The sequence below is a fragment of the Acartia tonsa genome, chromosome 13 (genome assembly GCF_053477335.1).
Source record: "Acartia tonsa isolate MP-2025a chromosome 13, ASM5347733v1, whole genome shotgun sequence".
NCBI classification, from domain to species: Eukaryota; Metazoa; Arthropoda; class Copepoda; order Calanoida; family Acartiidae; genus Acartia; species Acartia tonsa.
The window spans coordinates 3,541,770-3,569,012 of record NC_137272.1 but is presented as its reverse complement, the minus strand read 5'-3'; the positions used below and the strand labels follow the sequence as shown (position 1 = coordinate 3,569,012).

The 27,243-nt window shown below is 31.8% G+C and overlaps 1 protein-coding gene and 1 non-coding gene across 3 annotated transcripts in view; one reads left to right on the top strand and one right to left on the bottom strand.

The window, feature by feature from the left end:
- LOC145303693 (gamma-aminobutyric acid receptor subunit alpha-2-like) overlaps nucleotides 1-27,243 on the top strand; it is a 64,993-nt gene that overhangs the window by 21,777 nt on the left and 15,973 nt on the right. For both annotated transcript variants that reach the window (XM_080145295.1, XM_080145296.1), the window contains exons 8-15: nucleotides 7,040-7,131; nucleotides 7,620-7,655; nucleotides 9,333-9,415; nucleotides 11,918-12,010; nucleotides 16,342-16,392; nucleotides 17,665-17,729; nucleotides 17,910-17,972; nucleotides 18,789-18,859. In XM_080145295.1, the coding sequence (XP_080001421.1) occupies nucleotides 7,040-7,131; nucleotides 7,620-7,655; nucleotides 9,333-9,415; nucleotides 11,918-12,010; nucleotides 16,342-16,392; nucleotides 17,665-17,729; nucleotides 17,910-17,972; nucleotides 18,789-18,859 (554 nt within the window). The remainder of the gene's footprint in view (nucleotides 1-7,039; nucleotides 7,132-7,619; nucleotides 7,656-9,332; nucleotides 9,416-11,917; nucleotides 12,011-16,341; nucleotides 16,393-17,664; nucleotides 17,730-17,909; nucleotides 17,973-18,788; nucleotides 18,860-27,243) is intronic.
- On the bottom strand, nucleotides 2,491-2,562 carry TRNAT-UGU (transfer RNA threonine (anticodon UGU)). Its single transcript has one exon. It is a non-coding gene; the product is annotated as a tRNA-Thr (tRNA).

Genomic DNA, 27,243 nt, shown 5'->3' with positions numbered 1-27,243 from the left:
ATGCGCTACATGTTGAGCCACGGTCGAGGGTTTCTATGACATTAACTCAAGGTCCAACAACCCTGGATAACTAAGGGGAATTATATCTTTCCTTTGCGTCTGTTCATGTTGCACACCTAGCACCTAGGAACCATTTAATGTCTTCAGTTATAACGCAGTGTCTGCGCGAGATTCGAACCTATTACATCCCTGATGACAAGCAGATGCGCTACTTGTTGAACCTTGGGGAACCAATTCTTTCCTTTTCTGTATTAGTTTAAGTGACATCTATCCAGCAACCAACTTTTTTTATTGAACTACCTGCCTGAAAGTTTTATGGTAATGAGTTACACGCCTGTTTATGAGCTAAGGAAATCCTCCTACTCCAACTTTACATGTTGCAAACCTGCCATAGCAGCAGTAGGAACCATTTAATGTCTTCAGTTATAACGCAGTGTCTGGCCGAGATTCGAACCTATTACCTCCCTGATGACAAGCAGATGCGCTTCTTGTTGAACCTTGGATAATTAAGGGGAACCAATTCTTTCCAATTTAAGTGACATCTATCCAGCAACCAACTACCTGCCAGAAAGTCCTATGGTAATGAGTTACGCCTGTTTACGAGCCAAGGAAATCATACTCTAACTTTACATGTTGCATACCTGGCATAGCTGCAGTAGGAACCATTTAACGTCTTCAGTTTTCGCGCAGTGTCTGGCCAAGATTCGAACCTATTACCTCCATGATGACAAGCAGATGCGCTACATGCTGAGCCATGGTACGCAGGTTAAATTTGTCTTAAAAATAATCGTCTTTAAAATGCTTATCATATGTACACTTGCAATAAATGTATTTGTAATAAAAACTTACCTCTTATGAAAAATGTTTTTTTACAAAAGTGCTTTTTATTACAATTATTCATGGGTATAATTTTTATGACTAACTTTTTATGTCACATAATCTTAATGACAATGTAATTATGAAGTTATTACAAAAAATACTAAACAATAGGTACTGGAAAAAGAAGAACTGAATTAAAATAATTTTTTGGGGGGTAGGGTGATTTTTATTGGGTGGGGAGGGCCAGGGCGAGTAAATCACATTTTTAATTTTGGGGTGATGTTTAATTTTTTTTCTAAGGCAATTTTTTTCTGGTAGTGTGATGGTACCCTCCCCCAAAATAGTTGTAAACCTTCCCAGTACCTATAAGAAACTACCCTGAATAGGAGCACCATATCGGTTTAGTAGTTAGCGAGATCCTGTAGTACAAACATATAGACAGACAAACAAACAGACATCATAATACTTAATGATCTAAAAATAAGACAAATTTTCATTTTGAAATATTGGAGCTCTGATAGCTTTTTGGTACGGTAACAGCTTTGAACCATCTATCATCCGGGTTCGAATCCCAGAAGAAAAAAAAATTTGGGGGGATGAACGGTGACTTTTATTATTTTGTTATGGGAAAATAGGGGGGAGTTTGGTTGAGCACCCACCAGTTTTAATTTTAGTTTAAAATTAAAATTAATTAGTTTAAAAAATTCAAAAACTTGGAAAAGGCAATTTAAAAAGTTTACATTAGTTCAGTAGTTATCGAATTATTAATCTACAGACAAAATAACTCTCCATACTTTATACATTTCCCCAAAAAAATTATAAACTTTCCCTGGATCAATAAGAAGCTTCACATTACCACTTTATATAATAGAATATGTGGATATATTAAAAAAAAGAAAATTTGTTAATAAAATTATGGACCTCATTTATTGGCCAGTTCATTTATATATCCCATAAGAGGGGAGAGATGGATTAAAGGGGGTGTATGGGGGTTATTGTTATTTTAGCCAGCTGAGATTATTTCTTTATCAGAGTACATGAAAATATGGACAACATCAAAGTAATAATATATCGATTCATGTATTGCTTATAAATTCAGAAATTGTATAACATAATGATAAAGATAAAGAAACATTTTTTTTATAATAATTGCAGTTTCGAAAATAAAATCAATTTTAGTAAGCATCTTTGTAAAATAAACAAAATCGGATGATATATGATAATCATTTAACTATTTCAATCTATCGAGTACATAAAGATTATGTAGATTTTTTTGCATATTATACAGGACAATTTATTGCATTTTACAGACCTTTTTTAACCAACTTTAAAAAGTAAAATACATCGCTGTTTAAATTTTTTTTGTTAGAAAACATATTAGGATAATTTGTGTTCAAAATAAACACATACACACACCCCCTCCCCCCTCCTCAAATCTTAATTTAATTATTTTCATTAATTTAAAAATACTATGAAAAATGAAATATGTATAAATCTTTTTTTTTGCATAACTTTTTTAGTGTCTCTCATCAACCACAAAGTATTAAATACATTTAAAATTGAAGAAATATCTAAGTAGGAGAAGCTTAATTATATAGAACAAGTATTGCGTACCTAAACGGAAAAATAATAGAGAAGCTACTATATAACTTGAGTATCACAAAAATTGATTGCCCCCTGTGAGGTTTGAACTCACGGTCCCTAGTTTACAAGACGAGTGCTCTACCATTGAGCTAAATAGGCAACTTGTACAAGAAAAAAAATTTAAGATAATGCAAATTCATAGTGAATATTAAGTAAATTCTGAAAAATTTGTATCTTTTAAAAACAATAAAATTAGGCAAACGTCAGTAGGGCAGTTACCCTATAAATAGTATTCAATAATATTCATAAGTATCAACGTTCAAAAACGTATTGCTCCTGGTGAAATTCGAACTTATAACCCCGGCATAACAGTGTAGAAGAACCGTGCGCTAACTGATTGCGCCACTAGAGCTCTTACATTACAGGTTCAAACTTTTTGTAGTTGTTCGAGATGGTAGTTTCTATGTTGTAATTTTAAAAAAAACTTAAGATAAAATTTTTATAAAAGAATATAAAAAAATTTAAAAGTATAACATTTAAAAAAATTATTTTTGGGCGATGGAAATGTCTGACCCCCACCCCAAAATTAGCTCAAAACCATCCAATGTCAATATATATATAACTAGCGGCTACGCCCCTAGAGGCCTTTAGGGGCGTAGGAAGAGAGAGAGTCAAATTTAATAACCCAATTTCTTATTTTAAATTTTTAAAGAAAAGTAAAAAAAAAATTTTTTTTGGGGGGGGGGATTTTTTTTTAGGGGGGGGGGGCCTCCCCCCTCATTTTTAATTTTAGTTTAAAAAATTTAAAAAAATTTTTCTTTTTTGAGGGGGGGGGATTTTTAATTTTTTTGGGGGGTTGGGGGTGTCCCACCCCCCAAAAAATAGTTATAAACCTTCCCAGGACCTATGAGAAGCTACCCTGTTAAGGAGAACCCGATCGGTTCAGCGGTTAGAGAGATCCTTCGGTACAGACACACAGATACACAGACACACAGACATCCTGTTACTTTAGTAAAAGGATTCCTGAGAAGGACAACATTGTCAGTTCAGTGGTTGCTGAGATCTTAAGCTTCAGACAGACAAAATTAAATGAAAATTAAGCCCCGCGGCTGAATTGACGGCTGAGGCTTGTACTAATTTAGCACCTGCGGCTGCGGCTGGGGCTTACAATATCTCAGCCGCGCGGCTGTGTCAAAGCTGCGGCTGAATTAAAAAAATTAAGCTGCGGCTGAGGCTGCGGCTTACAAATATCAAGCCGCGCGGCTGCGGCTGCGGCATAATCATAACTTTGCAGCTGCGGCTGAGGCTTTCTTGAAGCCGCGCGGCTGAGTGCGGCTGCGGCTTCAAATTATTAACAGCCGCGCGGCTGAGTGTGGCTGAGGCTTCCCCAACTATAAGCCGCGCGGCTGATTGCGGCTGAGGCTTAGAGGGGCGTTGGCTGAATGAGGCTTAGTGCGGCTGAGGCTTAATGTGGCTGAATTGGAGTTTTGTGGATGAGGCTTACAGTGGCTGAGGCTTACAGTGGCTGAATGCGGCTGAGGCTTACAGTGGCTTATGTTTTCTTTAAGCCGCGCGGCTGCGACTAAGGCTGAGGCTTATTGGGTGGCTGAGGAAGCGGCGCGGCTGATTTTGAGGCTTCTCGTAAGCCGCGCGGCTGATGGTGGCTGAGGCTGAGGCTGCGGCTGCGGCTTCCGAACCCTGCTTTTAGCACAAAAATATCTTTGGACGAAGATGGACGTGTACACCGAGCTGGACGCGTATATGTTCAACAAGGCAGATCCAAATGCGCCGGTGCAGTGGTTTAATGAGCAAAATCACAAAACGTAGGGTCCGACAGGGAAGGAGTTGGAATCTTGACCCCAAATTTTGTGGGTGTCTTAGGCTCATTGAGACACACATTTTGCCGTGTTTAAATCCATTTTAGCTCAATCCTAGCCGAAATGAGGTCGATTTTTCAAGATTTTGAGCCTTAAGAAATCACAAACAGTAGGACCGGACAGGGAAGGAGAGGGAAATTTTACCCAAATTTTTTTGTGTGTCTTAAGCTCATCGAGACACGCATTATGAGTACTTAAAGTCCACTGTAGCTAAATCCTAGCCCAAATGAGAGCAAAAACATGGATTTTGTCAATTTTGCGGTTACTCATGATCCTAAGGAAATGTGGCCTCCCAGCAGCCCGATCTAAATTCAATGAACTTTTGGACCAAGGGCTACTTTGAAGCATGCACCAATAGACGTGCCCATACCACAAAGACCTCCCTCATTGTTACTATCAAGGAGAACTACGCTAGCTTGGACAGGTACATCTTGACCTGGACCTGCTGGCGGTTGAGGAGGCGGGTAGAGACGGTTATTGAGGCTGGCGGTGATTTTATTGAATAATCTACTAGTCATATACCTATTTTGCTTCCCAGTTTTTAAAATTCAATAAAATCTTTAAAATTGACGATTTTATGTTCATTTCTTTAAAAATTACAAAATGTCCCGATTTATGTGACGCACCCTGTATATTTGTCAGCACATCTACGATATTTAGCAAATTACTGTCGAATTTACATCCATACAATCAATTTTGACAAAAATACATCCACTGTATTTCTGCCAGTTGTAGAAACGGCAACGTCTCTATGTGTCGTATGAACTAAAAGTTAAATAAAAACCCCACCACATTAAAACAGATATTATAATTGTATATAAATGGAATGCAAGGTTTATTAGATAATTATTAATATTCAGGGACCTAAGGGATAAGACAATGAAAGATTGTTTGATGTTTATACAAACCATAATAAACAAATTACCCCTAATTAAGTTTGTTACATTTTTTTCTTTAACTGATGAAGATTTAATAAAAGTACCCAAAGTTTTTTTTATATCTTTAGGGACCAATACAATTTATGGCCCAATGTCTCCTCCCTCCCTGGTAATAACTAATCATTGAAATGGGACTGCTGTGCAAAAAAACAAAACAATTATCTTTTATTAACTAAGAGAGTGTGACTACAAAATAGCCATAGAGTTTGCTTTTTGGATATTTATGCTTTTTTATTGTCACTAACCGCTCCAACAAATGGGAGTTTTCGACTCCCATCCCTCTTTCTTCTTCCACATTCATCACCTTTTGGGGGCTATGGGAGTTTTATTATCTCATTACAGTGGTTTTCTGCCATCCTAACCTCAAATCACAGACAACCTGTACTAAACCATTTCTAAGCTTCCCTAAAAATTGTAAAACGATTCATCCAGTGGTTTGCCAGATCTTTTCGGCCGTATGCAACTACTTAAATATTCTTTTATTATTTATTACATTAAAATTTAACAAATATTGTATACTTTTTGATCATTTCACAATAACTATTTAACTTTAGTGTATCAATTATTAAAAAGCACAAAAAGTTTCTGTAGGTATACATTAATAGTTGGGATCGAGCAACTAATTATTAGTACGTAGAACCCTATCAAATTAAATTTGGAATAGTTTTTGAGATTTCAAAACCACCCATCCAAAATTTGAAGAAAAAAAGCTTGGACGTCCTTTTATCGATCTTACATATAGACTCAGAGTAAGAATTATGATTTAATTAACTAATAAAATTTGGTAATCTAAAGGGATAAGACAATGGCCGATAATTGATGTACATCCTTAATGATGAAACTCAAAATTACTCCTTCTGTAGAATATAATTAGTAGTTGAAACGTTTGAACACACAACTTAATGAATCAACCAATCAAAATTGAAAGTGTTTCAGACAACGAATAAGAAAACTTTATTATAGACCTTAGGAACTAGTGTAATAAACAGCGCATTGTCCCCTCTCGCTCTGTGTAATATTGAGGTTAGTGTTCCTAACTGTTTAAGCTCAGCAAACAATATCAATCCATATCCAAATATAAAATAAAAACGTTGACAAAACACCAAATAATATATTTGTTTTATTTGATATTAGTTTCCCAAACATTAGTTTTTGCTACGTGGATTTTTTTACTCATATCGTTTCTTATTAAATGAGAATGTTAAACTTGTAAGTTTTAGCAAGAAAAAATAGAACTAAATTATTTTTTTTCATTTTTTTGTTTTTAAAAGAATATTTGATAAAATTATCATTTATAAGGAGAAGTGGGAAAGGAACCCCCTTAAAAAGGAATATTTTTTCGGACACTTAATAGATTAAAAAATTATTCTCCTTTTTTATAGGCACTATAAAAAGCTTCAATTCCCTAAAAAGTAAAAAGAATTTGCCATAAAACTTTGTATTTTTATAAATCATTATGAAAATAACACTTAGTATGGTGTCCTACTTTTTTATATTTGACATTAATTATCATAATTGAAAGTGGTTTCCCGTATTTACTATATTTAGTTATATTTATATATTTTATATAATTGTTGGTAAAAATAAAGATATATTTTCATTTTTGTTTATAAACCATTAACAACACTTCCCCTTTTTTTAATTAACTAACGGCTACATCCCTAGAGACCTCTAGGGGCTTTTTGAGTGGTTGTTTGTGTTTACTTACAGTAAGAGGCATTTGATCAAATTAAAACTGTTTTTTTTCCTGTAGGTTTTACATTAGGAGGTGTTATTTTCTATACACATTTAATTTTAAATGATATTTTTCTCCTTTTTTAGACCTTGAAACATCTGTGGCGTCCTAACCTGGAGATCTACGGGCTGGAGGGATTCCAGAATCATAAGATACTGGGAGAGATGGCAGGACTCAGGTATAGATTGATAGATAGATAGATAGATAGATAAAATGATAGATAGATAGATATATACATAGATAGATAGATAGATGGATTCCCACTCATACTATGCATGAATTTAAGATAAATTTATGCACTCTTTTATTATTTCCTTAATTTTTATTACACATATGGTGCTTATTTAAAACAGCTTGTCTATTTATAAATGCAATAGCAACATATTACAGTCTTAAACCTTAGCTTTTTAGCTGGTTTATCTCCTTTATTCTCTTCTTGTGTCTCAAAATTCAGTCATGTGACGTCATAAAATTGAGAGATTATCCATCTCTTTTTTAGGGGTTTTCTATCCCACTTCTCCTCTCATCTCCCTCATTTTTATGACGTCATTTTTGAGACACTTTGTCCCGCTACGCCTTTTTTCTTTTTTCTCTTCTTATTCATTTTGAAAAGATATCTACTATGAGAATGTATTAACACTCATTTCATTTCTTTTTATTTTGTAGGATAACTCGAGAGAAAGAAGTAAAGTATGACATCAAGTAAGATTTATAATAATTACATTGCCTATGTTTTTGGAAGTGACGCTACATTAGTTTCCGTGTCAGTCGGTCTGTTCATTCTATTTTCCTAATTTTATTCTCTAATGAGGTAATCATTAACCTCCCTCCATCTCTTTCTTTATCTTTACTGTGTTCTAATTGTCTACTTTATAACTCACTTTGTCTGCCAGTCTATATGCAATATTTTTTTATATGTATATTATAAATAATACATAAGTTCCATTACTACTTGACACTTATTTCCTAAAAAAAAATTGGGACCTAAAATTCCTAGGACTGTAAATTATTCTTGTATCCAAAGTTTTATTCTTGTTCGTGGCCATCAAAATTTAAGTTTTTAAAATAAATTTTGACATCAACTTTTTCCTTAAGATCTTCGGATTTATCAAAGTGTCTTTTCTTGTTATGTGAGAATAGTATATTTTTAAAAAATCTTATCTAAAACATTATATTTAACATTATATTTGCAAAACCTTTAAAAAGATCATGTAAAATATTGTTTGAATATAATGGAAAAATTTTAAATTTTAATCCTTTATTTGAATTTGTATTTGAATAATTCATGTTTTAAAAAGTGCAGATTCTCTAGACAATCTAACGTTAACATGTCTGACCAAACCATATTGAAAGATTGTTATTATTATGATGACAGTGGCCTAGATCCTATAAAATTTCTTAGTCTAGCCCACGGTTAAGGTTTCCAAGTTCTTACATATAATATTTTATATCTATGCAAGTCTAATGTAACACTAACTACAAGGAAAGCCTAGGAAATTTTTTAGAATTTGGCTTATTATTACTACAGTCTAATGTTTAAGAAATAAATGTTAAAAATGGACAGTATTTTTTTCTTATGGAGGGTAGTGGTAACCTCCCCCCCTCCCCTCAGAAAAATTATAGATATACCTTCCCTGGAATTATGAGAAGCTAAATTGAAATGGCGAACCATGTCGGTTCAACGGTTAGCAAGATCCTTCGGTACAGAAATTAGTTTTCAATTTACAAAATTGTTGCTGCGCTACTTTTGGAAAATACTTTACTTTTTTTTTCTTTGAACTGAAAAGAACAAAAAAACAACTGCTCAAAAAAATTTAATCAAAAGAAAATTATAAAAACATTACTGAATAAGAAATTGAGAAAAATATTATTAAATTTTACAAAAACAGATTAATTAAGTTTTGTATTAAATCAAAAGAAAATTGGATAAAAATATTCTTAAGTAGAATTGGTGGACAAAAAATTAAATTATGAGGGAAAAATATTTTTTTTAATTTCAGGGTTAACATAGGTGTTTCTTTATATTATACTAGCGGGTTAGCCCCTAGCCTCTAGGGGCTTTGTTCCAAGAAGTAATTAATAAAAAAACTCAGTACCACTGCACTGGAGCAACAACCGTCCGTTTACAAAAATGGTAGGGGGATTTTTTGTTTTTGGGGGGGTTATGGGTGTCACCCCCCCCCCCAAGAAAATAGTCTAAAAAAACCACAGGACCAGTAGGTTTATTCCTTGAAGAGTAGAGTCCGATCGGTTCAGTGGTTACCGATGGACGGACGGACAGACAGACATCATTCAACTTTGAATTATATATTGTTTTATCTTAATTTCAGGGTTACAAGAGCTATTTCTTTAAATTATATCATTTTATTTTAATTTCAGAGTTACCATAGCTATTTCTTGTCAGATGGACTTTGCCCAATATCCTTTTGATTCTCACCTCTGCACCTTCCAAGTTGGCAGCTGTAAGTATCTTAAACTTTAATAGAAGAGGGGGGGGGGGGTTCCCCAACACTGTGAAAGATAAGAAAATTGTCATGTGTAACGTCATACAAATATGTCTAAATCAATTTTAATTTTATGGGTTTCCATTCCCACTTCTCCTTCACTTTTAGACATATTTTTATGACGTCGCACATGAAACTTGAGACAGCGCAAAGTGGCACCATAAAAAAATGTCGTCATAAAATAACCAATGAAAGGCAAGTATAAACTTTACCATTGGTCAATTATAGTGTATACTGGCCTCTCATTGGTCAATTATAGTGTATACTGGCCTCTCATTGGTCAACTTGACTGTATGACGTCATTTTTTGGGTGCCACTTTATGCTGTATCATGACACTTGTATCCGTTTCTCCAATAATGTGTCATATTAGAAAAATGAGACATGTTTATATAAGATTTGGGTATGTCAATCATAACCAACCAAAAACTTTTATATTTGGGTAAGACAATCATAACCAACCAAAAAATTTTACAAATTCTGAAAAAAATGTACAATAAAAAGGGGGTTGGTTGTCTGTAGGTTATACACAAAAATCTTCAAATTTTGTATTACTCTGGGCTTTTGAAAGTTATCTCAGGTTAAAAAAAAACAAATAAATATTATTTTTTTCTCAAAAATACAATTATGAAAACATAACTTTATTTGTTTTTTTATTCTTTAACATAATATTTAAAAAGGTTTTTTCTCTATCTCATTTTACAATTCATATATTTTAATACAAAAAAATTCTAAATGCACATACGATATCTTTTTTCAAATAGAAAGAGTTTGTGCTTTTTTTAAACAAGGATTACAATATCAACATAAGGAAAAAGGATAAGAGGATGAATACTCACCCCTTTTTCATGGTAAAATACTACTTCCCCATCCCTAAATTTAGAAGCAGACGAAAATCAAAAACCGCCCAGGGCTTTTTGTAAGTCAATCATGAATAATAATGTGAATAAAAAGAAAAGCGATGGGCGGTCAGAATCAGCTGAATGTTCATTATGAAAAAAATTTCCCCCTATCTAGAAATAGAAGGATTCATCTTTCATGAACAAATTTTTTTAAATAAAAATAAAATTCTATGTAATTTTTAATTAAAACATTAAAACGAAAATATCTAATCTAATATTCTTGCCCTAAATATGGAAATAGTAAAAAGTAAAAAAATATTTTTTTTAATAATTTTTAATCCTCCCATTTGAAAAGTAGTGGAATAGCAATAAATTTTAGCGCGGCAACAGCGCTGAGTAGGCCTCTAGGCCCACTGCCTATTTTCGTCTTCTAGTTGCTTCGATTCCTCTCTTTTATTTTTTTCTCTATGAATATCAATAAACTAAAATAGACCAAACAGTTTTATAATAATAAAACAATATGCACTCTTTAGACCAACTGATAGAGCTATACGTTAAATTAACTTTTATGCATACAACACAATCTAATTAAAGAGAAGTTTTGCTTTCAAAATATTAAAATAAATTTTATGTAAAAGCAAACATTACATTCATAGAAACTATTGTTAACTTTAGATTAAAGAAACTGTACTAAGAAAATGATATTTCATTTTTCTTTTCATATTTCACTGTTACAATATGGTATTCAGTCAAATGCTTGTTTTAAATCCAAAAAAAATATTTACAAGTCAATTTACCAGTCAAAATTATAACAAAGCTTTACATATACAATTTTATCAGATAAATCAAACATCTTTTTTTCTTTAACTATGATGATTAATGTATCAGACTAATGTGTGAGTGAGTCAAATGCTTGTTGAATATCTAAAAACAATCATTAACCCGCGACCAAGGCTAAACACGGAGCGCATCCGCGTATCGTCGGGATGATGATAGGTTCGAATCTTGGCATAACACCGCGTCATAACATGTCATTAAAATGGTTTCTACTTCTGCTTTGTCAGGTGCGCGACAACAATAGTTAAAGTAGGGGGAATGCCTCTACCATTAAACAGGCGCAATTCTTTACCATGCACAGTTAGGACTTTTCAGACAAGGGTCCAGCAATCAAAGGGTTTGTTGTAAATTGGATGTTACTTAATCTTATATCCTTGGGTGTTAGAGTATCGCATCCCATTACAAGCGAATGATATCATTGATTCTCTAGATGATCACTTTAAAATCGAAGGAGAATCCCACCCTTACGAGGTGAGGTAATCTAAAAACAACCTTTACAAGTTTAATAATTCAATGACAGTTACTCTGACTATATATTTAATAAATATTGTTGATTTTAGACATTAAAGTAAAACACCAAAGGGGTAAGGGGTTAAAAAACTGTATTTCCCCATCCTAAGGACCTTGTGCCGTCTTGGTTCTTTGAAAATCAACCAATTGTGTCGGGTATATTCACACAGCCAAGTGGCAGAAAACAATTTGTTAGCAGATGAAAAAGGTCCTTGGTAAAGGGGGGTAGGTATTTATCGGTATATACATCTTTACTATTGATCTGTTTTTTAGATTTCTATGATAAGAACTCAGTAACATGTTCGTCAAACTACGTTGACCCTTCCAGCGAATCAAATTTTCTTGAAAGAAACCTTCAGCATTCAGGTACAAAGATAGATAGATAGAAAGTTAGATAGAAATTGGGTAGTAGATAGAAAATAAAATTGTCAAATACATTCCTCTTTGGGGGTTGGGATGCCCTCCCCCCAAATAGTTATAAACATTAAATGGACATATAAGAGGCTTCACTGCAAATTATAACCTTATTAGTTAAGTGGTTAGCGCTATCCTGAGCTACAGACACTTACTTTTAGAAAAGGATGACATATTTTTTTCTTCATCATTGTTCTTTCATATTTTTGGGTTATCATCTTTGCGTTGCCTTTGGGAAGGATAATGTTTACATTTAAAGGAAATGAAATATTCCAAAATTAGAAAAATATCAAACTTCTTTGTTTAAACTTTAAAATCAAATAAAAGTCACTCAGTAATAAAATAGAATACAGTAAAACTTTATACAAAAATACATACGTGCTTGTTTCAAAATTGAGTTTGTCTTTAAAGAAGTCAGATAAATAAACTTTATAGAAAATAAAACTTAAATAGAGATGTTCTTTTTATTTAGTTTATAAGTTTTAAATTGTACACAGACTAAATAAATTAAGAAATATTTCGGGTAGGTATTAATTATAAATTTGCTTTAGAATGTTAAAAAAATTACTAAACTAGTTTTGCTGGTGGAAATCTTTGTATTCATATAGTATTAGTTGAACAAATAAACATGTTTTTTCATAAAAGTACATGTTGAGCACTGAAACCCTCTTATTATCATTTAAATAAATTCAAATAAGTAGAGGGTAGATTTTTCATAAAATATTTGGTCCCTTCGGGCTACCAGTACCCAATATAACCTAACGCAACCTGCCCTAAAGTAATTAACAAACAAACTTAAAACTAACTTCCTCCGCCGTATTTTAAAAGTAAGAGTTGAATAGTTTAGCTGAACAGGTACTTTGAGGATAAACTGCAAAAAAACTATACCAAATTAGATAGCACGATAGTGACATTTAGAGAGATAAGATATAGATAGGTAGATAGATAGTTAAATCTAGATAGGTAGATAGATATAGCCAGGATTATAACCAAATCCTTTTCTTTGTTTACCTGAAATACAAAATGAAAAATAGGGATTCTAAAAAGTGTTCCATAAAACCATCTGCAAATTTTAAAAAAGCACATAAGATACAACAATAACCTTACATTTTTGTGTGTGAATTGACAAACTCTATAATATGAAGTGTAATCATTATATACAAGCAAAAGCATGTTTCAAAAGACTTCGCTAACAGCAGTACTGATATGTATTTTCTTTAAAGTAAAGCTTCGCATAGGTCCTGGGAAGATTTATACCTTTTAGGGGGAGGATACCTTTACCCTCCCAAAATAACATCGTCCCTAGAAACTTCCAAACATTTTATTACTTTTCTTTTGATAACTAAAATTAAAGTTGATAATCGATCCTCCCCCCCTTTCCCTTAATTTCAGCTACGCCTCTAATGATCTTTAGGGACGTGGCTTATAATACCCGCCGAACCGATAGTTTCTCCTTTACAGGGTAGCCTCTCATAGGTCCTGAAAAGATTGACCTATTTGGGGGAATTCATCTCAACCCTCCCAAGATAAATCGCCCTTAGAAACCCCCATGCATTCTTAAGATTTCTTTTGATAACTAAAGTATAAAGTGAAGGGTCAACTCCTCTCCCAGCGAGGTTCAGAGGTCAGCGAGTTCCTTCGCGACAGACAAAAAAAGCTTACTATTTTATACAATAGGAAGAGTACTGTTACAAATATGTAATGGTTCTCTCTTTTAATAATAAAAAAAATGTATTTAAAACATTATTTGGTTGGATGTTAAAAACAGTCATCTCGGAAATGAAGGATTTACTTTATATTTTTCATAGAGAAATATATATATATATATATACACAGAGAGATAAATAATTTATTTTACATTATTTTATATTACACAAATATTGCTACTAGAACATTCTCTTTTAATTTATTTTTTTAGAGAAATACAAGAAATTTTGTATTATGATAAGTTAATATAACATTTAGCAGATGTGTTCATAGTTGGCAATATATCGTCAATTCACAATGGTTCTAATCCTTTAAAATTTCTTAGACTAGCCTATGAGTTATTACTACCTTAGCCTTGCATAGAGATTATTTGATATGTAAGAAAACTTCTATGCTTTCCTTAAAATTTAGCTTGTGTTATGCGACAAAACCCAAATTGAGTTAAAATTGTGTCAAAAATGATCCATGTGACGTAATAAAATGAGGGAGATAAGAGAAGAAGTGAGAAAGAAAACCCCTAAAAAAGAGATTGATAATTCCTCATTTTTCTTACGTCACATGTATCATTTTTGACACATTTTGGGCTTTGTCGTGTTTTGCCCTATATGAATATACTAGCGGCTACGTCCTTAGCATCTAGCGGCTCCGTATTCGAAGAGAATGAGATCGGCAGAAAATAGTCTAAAACCATACCTGTACTGGAACAAAAAAATATGTTGTCTAAAACAATTCCAGGACCTATATAAAGCTTACCATAAAATATAGAACCCATGCCGTTCAGTGGTTATTTAGATATTAAGCTTCAAACAAAACCCAGAGAAAGATGGGACAATAGCCTTATTATTACACTAGTACCCAAAGTTTTATAATAACATTTTTATTTGTTGGCTTAACAACTTTTGGGACGTCAAAGAATTTTGATTGGTTGATTCATTAGGTTGAGTGTTTAAATGTTTTAACCACTAATCCTAACCTATAGAAGGAGTAATTTTGTGTGTCTTCATTGGAGATTCACATCAATTTATCGGCCATTGTCTTATCCCTTTAGATCCCTAAAATTGTATTAAACCTTGACCCTGTATTTAATTTTCCGTTACCTAAAAAGCTTCTATTCAATGCTAAAAAGTTGTTTTTAATAATATACATTATGAAAAAGCATAATAAATTGATTATGAGCATTTTATGTAAACATGTCTATTAACAAGTGTCACATCGTCTAGAAAAAAAAGACAACCTTTTTTAAAAATTAGATTAACAGAAAAAAATGTAAATAATATATTTTTATTTGTCAGAACTTTAAATTGATTGACACCCAAAATAACCCAATAACCTCAAGTTGGAACCAACCATTTAAGATTTTTTAAAAAGTACCTTAAGTTTAGAATCCAACAAACGAAAGAATGTGTTTATTAATCTTTAATATGTACCCTCTCTTCCTGATTTCCTATAAGTGTTAATCTATAATAAGCAAATAATTCTGTTTTATTTTATTCGTTCAATTAATATTCAACGTACAGACCCTTATTATGGAAAAGCTTCGCTTGTACTAAAAAGTATTTACATGCAATTACCATGTCACTGTGAGTTATAACTTTATAAAGCTGGAAAATAGGGAAATTTATTATCATAATATTTCATTTTCTGTTTATTTCATTTATATATTTTGTCATTTTGTATTATAAACAAATAAAATTGTTTTTGTATCCTTCTTCATTTATATATGTTTATTAAAATAAAGAAAAATATGGGGGGGGGGGGAGGAAGTGCAAATTTTTCTAGGGGCATTTTCTCTTGGGTGAGTGGTGGTACCCTCTCCCAAAATAGTTATAACCCTTCCCGGGACCTATGATAGAAACCCTGTTAAGGAGAATCCGATTGGTTCAGCAGTTAAGGAGATGCTTCGGTACAAATAGACAGACAGATAGACAAACAGACATATAGACAAATAGACAGACAAATAGACAGACAAATACACAGAATAATAGACAGATAAATAAACAGACAAATAAACAGACAAATAGACAGAAAAATAGACAGACAAATAGACAGAATAATAGACAGATAAATAAACAGACAAATAGACAGACATCCTGTTACTTTATTATAAGGATATATCAGTGGTTGCGATCTTATATAGTCAATAAAATGCGCGTCAACTTTAAGAGAGCAATATTTTTTTTCAACCTCTAACAAAAATAAGAAAATCATAAATAAATTTTACAAAAACAAATAAATAATATTTTGAGATGCGTTACATCTCTATAAGTGCATGTTTTAAATATTATTGCCATCTATAATAACCCAACTAAAGCATACATTGTAATGGTTTTTGTTAGGGATCTAAAGGGATAAGACAATTAATGTATATCCCCAATAATGATACACAAAATTATTCCTTCTGTAGTTCAAAATTAATGATTGAAACGTATTGACACTCAACTTAATGAACCAAACAATCATAATTTAGTAAATGTCTCCAAATTTGTTCTATGAACAGACACGATCCTGTTATTGTTTATTTCTAGTTAATTTCCTTTGACTAATCAATTCTAAACGTTTTTTTTCTTTTTTTTCAGTGGAATTCAGAAACCTTTCTGACGAGAAATCTGAAGTTCGACTGACGTCAGGTATGTACAAACATGGCTGACACCATCCATAAAAAGCAAAGCTCTGAAACGGTAGGACAAACGAACATTAACTCTTGTAGAGTATAAGTACTGAATAAGCAAAATATATATAGATATATCAGTTTTGATAAAATTGTACGTAAATTTGTTGCAAAACAGGTAAATACAGGATACAATATTTACCTGTTTAGACAAACTTACACTTTTAAACTTATAACATTGTACTAAGATTCTTTTTTAAAATGAAATAAAAAAAGTATATCATAATAGTTATTTCTCGCATCGTATTATAAACGGCTTTCCGCGGATATAAAATGTACAATTATAAGATTAAAACTAGTTTTTTTAGCCCTGAGGTGCCTGAGGCACCGGCTAAAAAAACTGGTTTAAATCTTATGATTGTACATTTTTATATTCGTAGATAGCTGGATATAATACGGTGCTAGACATAGTTTTTTCGTATGGATGAGAACCGGTTCCTATCCACCGGATTCGAATGAATACGAGAAAAAAAATTACAAAAAAACTGAAAATCAACATGTTTTAATTAGACGTACGGATATTCTGGTAACCGTTATAGAGTTACTATGCTTTCTAAATCGTACCTAACTGTTACATTAATCATTAAGCCAAATTTAAAAGGGAAAGGACAATTCTAACATGCCTAAATTAACAAAACTAGACCTACTTGAAAATAGATAAGCTTCGCTTTAAGAAAAGGTTGTTAATGTTGTTGATGATACTTGGATAAATTGATTTTTTTGTGAAAAATATTAAAGTTTAAAATTCAATATACCCCTTCACAATTACTCAGGAATAGAGGGATGGGTAAAATATAAAATAATTGAAAGCGTAGTTTGTATTATTTATCCCCACCCCTAACTAAAAAAAAAAGTTTGTACATAAATAAGTAGTTTATAACACTGTCTTTATGTTACGTTAATAAGATTAATTTTGTTTCTCAACTATACAAGAAGGGACAGTTTTAGAAGTGAAACTGCTCTGTAAGTGTTTTTATATGTCTGTCTGTATGCCTATCTTTCTTTCTGTTGTCGTAAATGTTAAGGGGACAATATGTCTAAAAAATCAGCCATGTACCGTCATAAAAATGAGAGAGATAAGAGGAGAAATGGATAGAAAACCTCTAAAAAGAGATGAATAATAAACCCCTCATTTTTATGACATCACGTTGCTGATTTCTTTAGACACTTTGTCCACCTACCATTTTTATTTATTTATTTTTCTAAAAAAATTATTTTTGAATGTTTGTAGGTATATACGCTGCTTGTGGATTTGAAATACTGTTGAAGAGGAAACACGAACCTTTAATGTATCAGGTAGGTCTTAAAGACAGACTGTTAGAATTATTGCAGAAAAGCTGCACTTCAATCTTAGTAATGATGAAAAAATAATGTTAGCACTTTAAGTCAAAAAAATACACAAAATATACATATTATACTAGATCCTTGACCCTAGCCTCTAGGTCAATAAAATAGCCTAATTTTTTTTATCTGCAGGTGTACATTCCTTGTGTTCTGTTTGTAACAGTTTCTTGGATTAGCTTTATTATTGACCCTAAGGTAAACTATTCATTTATTTATCCTTCTAACATTAGAGTAAAACACTAAATGGAGAAATGGTTTAATATTTGTATCTCCCCATCGCATCAACCTTGTGCAACCTTTCTATTGGGCCATTGAAAATCAACAAATGGTGTCACTAATATGAACACAGCCGAGTAGCAGAAAATAATTTAGAAGCAGACGAAAGAGGTCTTTGAAAAAGGAAGGGATCGGTAGTTGTCTGTATATACAATTATACTATAGATCTGTATAATAATGCTCACTCCAATAGAGTCATCTGAGGACACTTCAGTGAAGGTGAATGGAGGGGTGACCATCTTTTAGGTGGAGGTGGGGTATTTTTCTAGGGGCGATTTCTCTTAATAAGGAGGTGTTACTTTCCAAAATAACAGTAATGAATATTCCTTGGACTGGACATATGAGAAGATTCACTGGTATAGTGGTTCATCAGTTAGCGAGATTCTACGCTACATAAACAGACAGACAATAATCTATCTACCTTTCTATCTATCTATCTATCTATATATCTATCTATCTATCTATCTATCTATCTATCTATCTATCTATCTATCTATCTATCTATCTATCTATCTATCTATCTATCTATCTATCTATCTATCTATCTATCTATCTATCTATCTATCTATCTATCTATCTATCTATCTATCTATCTATCTATCTATCTATCTATCTATCTATCTATCTATCTATCTATCTATCTATCTATCTATCTATCTAGGTTGTCCCAGGAAGAATGTCACTACTGGTTATCCTGTTTCTTTTCATTATCAATGTATCTATCTATCTATCTAGGTTGTACCCGGACGAATGTCACTACTGGTTATCCTGTTTCTTGTCATCATCAATGTATTTAACAATGTTAGGTTAGTTAAATTCATTAATTGATGGATTGTAGAACCACACTGTTCGTAATTTTTGTTACTCTGTAGGGTAAGAATTGATACGAAAAACGTAATAACTCTGTATAGTAATAGTTATTACAGTATATAGTATTACATGGTGTTATATACTCATTTTGTCAATACAGCACACTTACGGGTCTAGGTCTAATACAACCCCAGCGTATTAATTGATACTAAATGAAAAAAATATTTTTTACAGTGCATAGTTTCTTAGGTTTGGGACTTCATAAAGTCATGGAGGGAAGAGAAATTGGACTGTAAATTACACTGGTAGCCAAAGTTTTCTAAACATTTCAAAAACTTTGGGTACTTTTAATTATATGTAGTTTCCAAACCTTTGTACTTATATTTCCAGCAGAAGGGGTAATGTTAGGGATGTACATCTATTTATCGTCCATTGTCTTATCCCTTAAGAAGTAAGCTTCATTGAGTTTAATTAAACACAATATAACTAGGCTTAATTATTCAATTCTTATTATGATAGTTAAATACTTTGCTAAAGTTTAACTTGCATTAATAATACCAGAGAATCACTTTACATACATGTCATAAAAACCAGGGTGAAAGGGTAAAATCGCCTGTTTATACAACTAGTACCAATAGTCTTATAGTAACGTTTTCTTATTCGTTTGGGACTTTTAATGGATTTTATTGGTTATTTTATTAAATTGAGTATCCAAACGATTCAATCACTAATTGTAATCCACAGTAGGGGCAATTTTGTGAGTAAACATTTGGGATGTACATAAATTTATCAGTCATTGTCTTATCCCTTTAGATCCTAGCATAAAAATACTCTTCATTTCCTTTTTTATGCCTCATTTTTTTTTTAAGTATAACAAAAAGTATGATAATATAATATGTAATAAAATTATTACTTATTCTACTGAGCTACTTATGTGTATTAATATACCCAGTATCAGATGTGAAAATTATAGACGAGATCAAGTATGTCCAAAAAAACTATTTATTATCCTATTATATAAAGTAGTAGAGGATTTTTTGTTTGTCCATTAAGTCTTAAAATCTTGCTAACCGCCGCTGAACTGATTCATTTCTCCTAATTAGGGAAAATTATTATAATTCTGGGGATGATTTAGGCGAAATTCCCATACCACTCGTAATACTGAAAAAAAATCAAAGAATTTAGATGTTTTAAAATAGTGATCAAGGCTGGCATAACGTCAATATAACGTTATGTCAGTGGAACAACAAACAAACACACTGACTTAGAGAGAAGCTTCGCTACTACAAGACTAACCGGACCTTGACCCCAAAAGGGCCTCTAGAGGCTGGGCATACAATAATAACTGATCCAGTGATAATACAACTAAAAATCTAATTCTAGTTTGTAATGGAAAGGACAATTCTAACATGCTAAAGTTCTATCCTTATATCTAAAAGATATATCCTTTACGAACTGACCATGATCTTAGAAAAATTGTCTTTAGCTATTTATCTTTTTTTTTTTAAATCTTTAGTAGGAGTGTCCCTGTATCTATAATAGCAAGTAGAATGATGTCTGTCCGTCTGTCTGTCTGTCTGTCCGTCTGTCTGTCCGTTTGTCCCTTAGGATCTCGGTAACCACTGAACCGATCGGATTCTATTCTTCAGGGAATATACCTACTGATCCTGTGGTGGTTTTAGGCTATTTTCTTGGGGGGTGGGACACCCCTAACCCCCCAAAAACAAAAAAAATCTTATCAATTTTTTTTATCTATAATACAAAGTAGAACGATGTCTGTCTGTCCGTCTGTCTGTCTGTCTGTCTGCCCCTTAGAATCTCGGTAACCACTGAACCTATCGAAGTCTACTCTTCAGGGAATATACCTGCTGGTCCTGTGGCGGTTTTAGGCTATTTTCTTGAGGGGTGGAACACCCCCAACCCCCCCAAAAACAAAAAATTCCCCGACAAATTTTTTTAAAAATTATTTTAATTAGTGGTGGAGTGGGGGATTTCCAGGTTATAAAAGATGTAATTATACCTCTTGGGGCAAAGCCCCTAGAGGCTAGGGCTGAAGTCGCTAGTGTTTTATAATCTAATATTAAGTGTTACACAATAGTATTAGTAATACTTTACTTATATTATTGACAAAATACATACATTATTCTATTGTATAAAGTAGCAAGCTTTTTTGTGTCAGTAGCAAAGGATCTCGCTAATCTATGAATCAATATGGTTCTCCTTTACTGTTAAGCTTCTTAAAGATTCTGAAACGGTTTTAGGCCATTTTGTATTAATAAGTCTGGGTATTATGGTTTTGGGCTATTTTTTCTGCTCTTCTATATTCTTTCGAATATAGATCTCCTAGTACTATGGGTGAAGCCGCTATGTATTGATAAAATACATACATTACGTCATGTATAGACTAATGCTGTAAATAAAATCATCTAAAGTTTTATTTCAATAGGACAATTTTATCATGCCTAAAGAAACGAGCTAACTGTTACGTACGGACGGACGGAGGCTACATTTAATTAATTATAGAAATACTTTGCTTTTAATAACTTGGCGCGACATCAACCAAAACTCGCAAATAAGTAAAACATATTTTTAGTGTTGAATCTGGCGGCGATTTTGTTGCTTTATTATTTTTGATGATTTATCTTGGGAGGGTAATCTCCCCCAAAATAGTTATAAACCTTCCCGGTACCAATGAGAGGCTACCCTGTTAAGAAGAACCCAATAGGTTCAGCGGTTAGCGAGATCCTTCGGTACAAACACACAAAAACACAGACATACATCCTGTTTCTTTATAATAAGGATAGTATATAAACTTGAAGTTAAGATTTTTAAAGCTCATGAAATAAGTTTAATTTTTCAGAAGAAAAATTGGATGAAGATAATTTATTTTAGCCGTATTATCTGAAAACTTTACTAACTTATCTATATTCTATACCTGGAATACAGGATGTCCTACAAAAAAAAATACAACATAATTCAATTTTGCAATGATATGTATTTGTAATTACCAGTATGAATTTATTTTTATTGCCTTCTTTATCTATGTACTTGATGAGATAAAAAAAACAGTGTTTTCTGGAGAGAAAAAATATGGCAAAAGTATTGTGGACACCCTGTATTCTTGTGTACATATATGTACATATGTGTAGATATATTGTATTCCATGTCTCAGCCTCTGGGGAATTTCATGGCCAATAGAGAAATCTTCACACCATGGTTGTCCAATCAAAACAGTGAAAGATCTTCTTTTAGATTCACCTCATAATATCTATACCTAAATTTGACTTAATATTTTTTTTAAAATTATTGCTGTTCAATAATTTACTGTAATGTTATTACTGTTAATTTAAAGAAAACTATTAAAAAAGTTAAAAAGAAAAAAAAATGTTGGGGTTATTTTATTTTATGGGGCAATTATCTTGGGCGGGTTATTGTAGTACCCTCCCCCTAAAATAGTTTTAATAAATTCTGGAACTATGAAAACTTCGTTTTTTTTCCAGTCCTTTCTGTAAAAACATACACACACAAAAACATCCTTTTAATTTTTCATAAGTCTGAATCTGATTTCAGGTTGTTTCTTTGTTTTGCAGAAACTTAACATTTTCTAGGAAGAAAAAAGTCAATAAATACCAAAATAAATATACATCTCTTTCTTTCCTCAATACAATTAATTAAACGGCAATATTATAGACAAAATTTAAGCATAGAAATATAAATGAAAATTGATTTGTCGTCAAGTCACAAAACGCTAAAAAATCTGCACCTCGATCTTTCCCTGGCTTTTTTTTCAGAGAGAGGGGACAACTTTGGTGACTTTAGTGAATTTTTAATTGGTTTGTTTATTAATTTGACTGTACAAACGTTTAAACCACTAATTTTACGCTAAAGAATGGGTAATTTTGTGTAGCATCATTAGGATGTATATTAATTTATTGGCCATTGTTTTTTCCCCTAAGATCCATGGATTTTTTTTAGCACACTATGCGTTTTCTTTAGTTCTTAGCATCCCTTATTAGCGCTCTTTTCATAAAACTAAAATTTATAGTAACGTGTTTGATGCAAATTCATTAACAATGGTATATCTTGTACTTTGACATTAGATGTTCAAAACGTATAAAAATAGGAAGAGTATTTTTGTTTGCTTTTTATGTCATTTCAGGATTGCGTCTTTAGATGATTTTTTTCCAGTTACAGGTTTTGTAGATAATTGGTATTTAACTAATTTAATTCAATATTTAAAACCTTTATTTTTCTTGTAACAAATAATTAAGATATTATTTAGCTTGGAATGATAAACTCCACTAAAGTGAATTAGATTAACTAATAGTTGCTTTATATGATTCCTTATTTTTTATCATAGTTAACTTTTGTACTTTTAACTTTTGGGACTTTCCTTATAAGTGCCTATCGTGCACTGAACCCCACTCCAATATTTTTGAAATAAATAGCTTATTTTCCCAGGGGGCCCAAACCTTGCGGGACTACTCAGTAGAAAATATAACCTAGCCTAAATTGATAAACAAACCAACGAAAAACTAACTCTTCACTTATTCAAGTTTATTTGAAAAAAACAAGGGTGAGTTCTGTGTCGACTATGCACTTTAAGGGAAACCCCCATACTTTCTAGCTTTTGCCTCATACTTTTTGCATTTGATATAGATGTATTAGTTTAGGCAATTTCCCTCTATTCACCGGTAGATTACTTATAACATCTACTTTTCTTACGTATTATCCATCACTAAAGAAAGGGGAAAGATTCCAAGAAGGGTTAAAAAGGACATAGCAAATGTTCTTAACAATAAAGTATATTAAAACAAAAACTAAATATTCTAATAAAATTATTGTCTTGTATCTATTCATTGAGTTTGGGGCGTGGGTTGGATTACTGTTGTGTTGTTCAATCGTTACTTGCAGGGAACCTACCTGTATTAGTGCTAAAACCAAACTCAACTTTTCTAATCCTTCCAAGAAGAACAAAACATTCAGCATAAAACTAATGTTTCCTTTCTACACAAATTATGTATGTTATTTTTTCTCTATTTTTTAAAGATATTATTGTTTTATTAAGATACTAGCGGCTACGCCCCTATCATCTAGGTGGTCTGGTTTAGCTTAAAGCCATCCCAAGACTTAAATCCGAAAATAAATAGCCTAAAACCATCGCGGGAGCTATATAAATCTTACTTGAAATAAAGAACACCCAGTTCAGTTCAATAGTTGTTGAAATCTTAAGCTACAGACAAAAATAAACCTACTACTTTATAATAAAGGATTTGTAATGGTGTGAATTTTTATTAATATGTTGTCGTTTAACTGTCCTCAGAAATTGGTAATATGACGATCAACTGAAAATTAATTACCCATTTTTTCCCAAATTCCCAAAGTTGTACGACAGATAGCCCAACTATTGCAAAAGCAATTTTTCAAACTTTGATTTTTATTGGAAGATTGAAGCTTTTTTAGCTAGAATGAAGGTGATATGTACAAAATTGTTAGAATTTCCTTGGAAGAAAAGCTCTTTTTTTTCTGTTGAATGGAAAACCTATTTCTCCGAAGTTTCTTAAAAACTGAAAAAGGTTATTTCTTGAAAGTTGTGGTTATTTTATAATTTTGACAATCAGACTACCAATTCTTTTTTTTTCTAATAAACTAGCGGCTACGCACCTTGCATCAAGGGACCCTGTATTCTAAGGGACAGAGAGGGCATTGAAAAATAGCATTAAACCATCCAAAGACTTAAATCTGAAATAAAATGTCTTAACAACCATCGCATAACCTATTTTAAGCTTACCTAATTGATTCATTATTTATATCTTAGGCTTAAGACAATAAAATCTAACTTCTTTTTATAGAAGGAGAATAAAACATTGTACATTTAGCTTTAATAAACAAAATTTGTAATGCAGAAACACTCTATTACCCTTTTCCAATAATTATAGTGCACATTTGTAAACACAAAAAGTCACAAGAGTATTTGGTTGTTCTAACAAAGCTAAAGAAATGATGAAAAAAGCTATTAATATTCCTAACCATATATGTATGTATGTGCAAAGGAATCTTTTTCTGTGATATTGGTAAAGTTTCATTACTTTTTTGTAGATATGATAGAAAAATCTTCCTACAATAACCGTGTCGGAAGAAGAAGTGTTACATTTTTTCTAAAAAATATTAATAAATTTTGTAGGGAAAAAACTAAAAAAGTGTACCAAGACAGGTTAGTTGCATTTATAGAATACATAAGTATTGGTTTTCTTTAAAATAGTATATTGAGTGGTTTTTATATCTTAATTAGGCTTACATACTCATGGTTCTACAAGGATTAGGTTGGCCGATTAATTGATGTGCATATCAAATGATAACACGAAAATATTCCTTCTGAAGATTAAAATTAGTGGTTGAAACGTTTGAACACTCAATGTGATAAACCAACCAATCAAAATTCCGTAAAAGTCTACAATGTTGTTAAGCTAACGAATAAGAAAACATTGTTGTAAAACTTTGAGGACTAATGTAATTAACAGACCATTTTCCCCTATCTCTCTGATACATACTTCTCTTGTAACAACCAATAATAATTACGTCAAAAATTAACAAAGTTGATAGAATTGTAAACAAAATACATACATGGTAAATAAAAAGTAAAAAGAGAAATATTTAACAAAAATAGAGAGAAAAGGGAGTAAAATGATTTCGTCCAAATTTCCAAACATAATTAAGAATTTGCTTATTAATGTACTAAAAAGAGATTAAATGAAATAAAGAGAAAACGAGAGTAATAATGATTTTTTACGTCATCATGTCATTTGCTGTGACCTTTTAAAAAACAATTTTTAAAATATTCCATTAAAGGTTTAGTTATAAAATTCAAGTCACTTTAGCATTATGACTGCAGAACGGCAGAAGAGACAAATAACAAATTTAAAATATTGTCAATATAAAGATTAAAAAAGAAATTTATTTTTATTCTAACGTCTGAAAAACGTGCATATTTACTAAAATATCGTAGTTGTAGAGTAGGTGCGCTTTAAAATCAAAATGAAAACTAAGGAAATATGCAGTTTGATTAAGAAATTAAAATGCAACGCAAAATTGTTTTCATTATGAACCATCAACTTAAATTCTAAATTTTCCTTCTGCAATATGAATGTTTGTAGTAGCTAGGTTCAATATACAGATATTTTATTATTTGCATTATGAATGTTTGTATTAGCCTGGTTCAATATACAGATATTTTATTCTTTACAATATGTAAGGAAACGTAGTAGCCTGGTTCAATATTCAAATATTTTATTCTTTGCAATATGAATGTTTGTAGTAGCCTGGTTCTATATGTATATATTTTATTCTTTGCAATATGAATGTTTGTAGTAGCCTAGTTCAATATACAGATATTTCATTCTTTACAATATGTAAGGAAACGTAGTAGCCTGGTTCTATATTTTAAATGCAATATTCATAAATAATTTCTCCAATGCAATTTATCTATAGTCAGGCATTTTTGTTTTATTATAGGTTTTCGTGATTTTTTAAAGAAGTTAATTGTAGCATCTCATAGTGCCTAATAAAAAATGACGTCATACAATACAAATGACCAAATGATAGGCAAGTATACATTTACCATTGTGAATTGAAATGTATACTGGCCTGTTAATGGTCATTTGTACTGTATGACGTCATTTATTATTAGGCACTATAAGGTGCTTCAAATTAGATCTAATAAGTAATCGGTTTTTATAACTGCCAAAAACAACCTTAAAATTTCATTTAAAAATTTAGTTTGGACTTTAACAAAGCTATTGAAATTTAAAAGGCCTAAAATATAAATTATTAAATTGATGTGTTTTATGTTCGTCTATTTACCTATCCCTATTTTCCCTGAACATTATCTGCAGAATCAGGTATCTTAAGGGATATGACAATGAATGATAAATTGATGACTATTCCATAACTACCTCTTTAAATCAAAATTATTGGTAAAAAAGTTTTGACACTTTTATTTAGAACCAACCAATAAAAATTCAATAAAAGTACCCAAAGTTTCTGAACAATCAAATAAAATAATGCTGTGATAAAACTTTGGGTACCAGTGTAATGACACCATGGAAACTGTCCCAATTTTGTATAACTTTTGCTGAACATGTTCCAGTTACGTCATATTTTTCTTTCCCGAAAAAGAGAAGAGGGGAAGAAAATCTCTTCAAAAGAGATGGGGAAAACCCCCTTTTCTCCCATTTCTTTTTTCTTCCCCCCTTCCCTTTTTTTTCTTTCCCTCTTCCCTTTTTCGGGAAAGAAAAATATGACGTAACTGGAACATGTTCCGCAAAAGTTATACAAAATTGGGACAGTTTCCATGGTGTCCAGTGTAATATCTAGTCCCCAA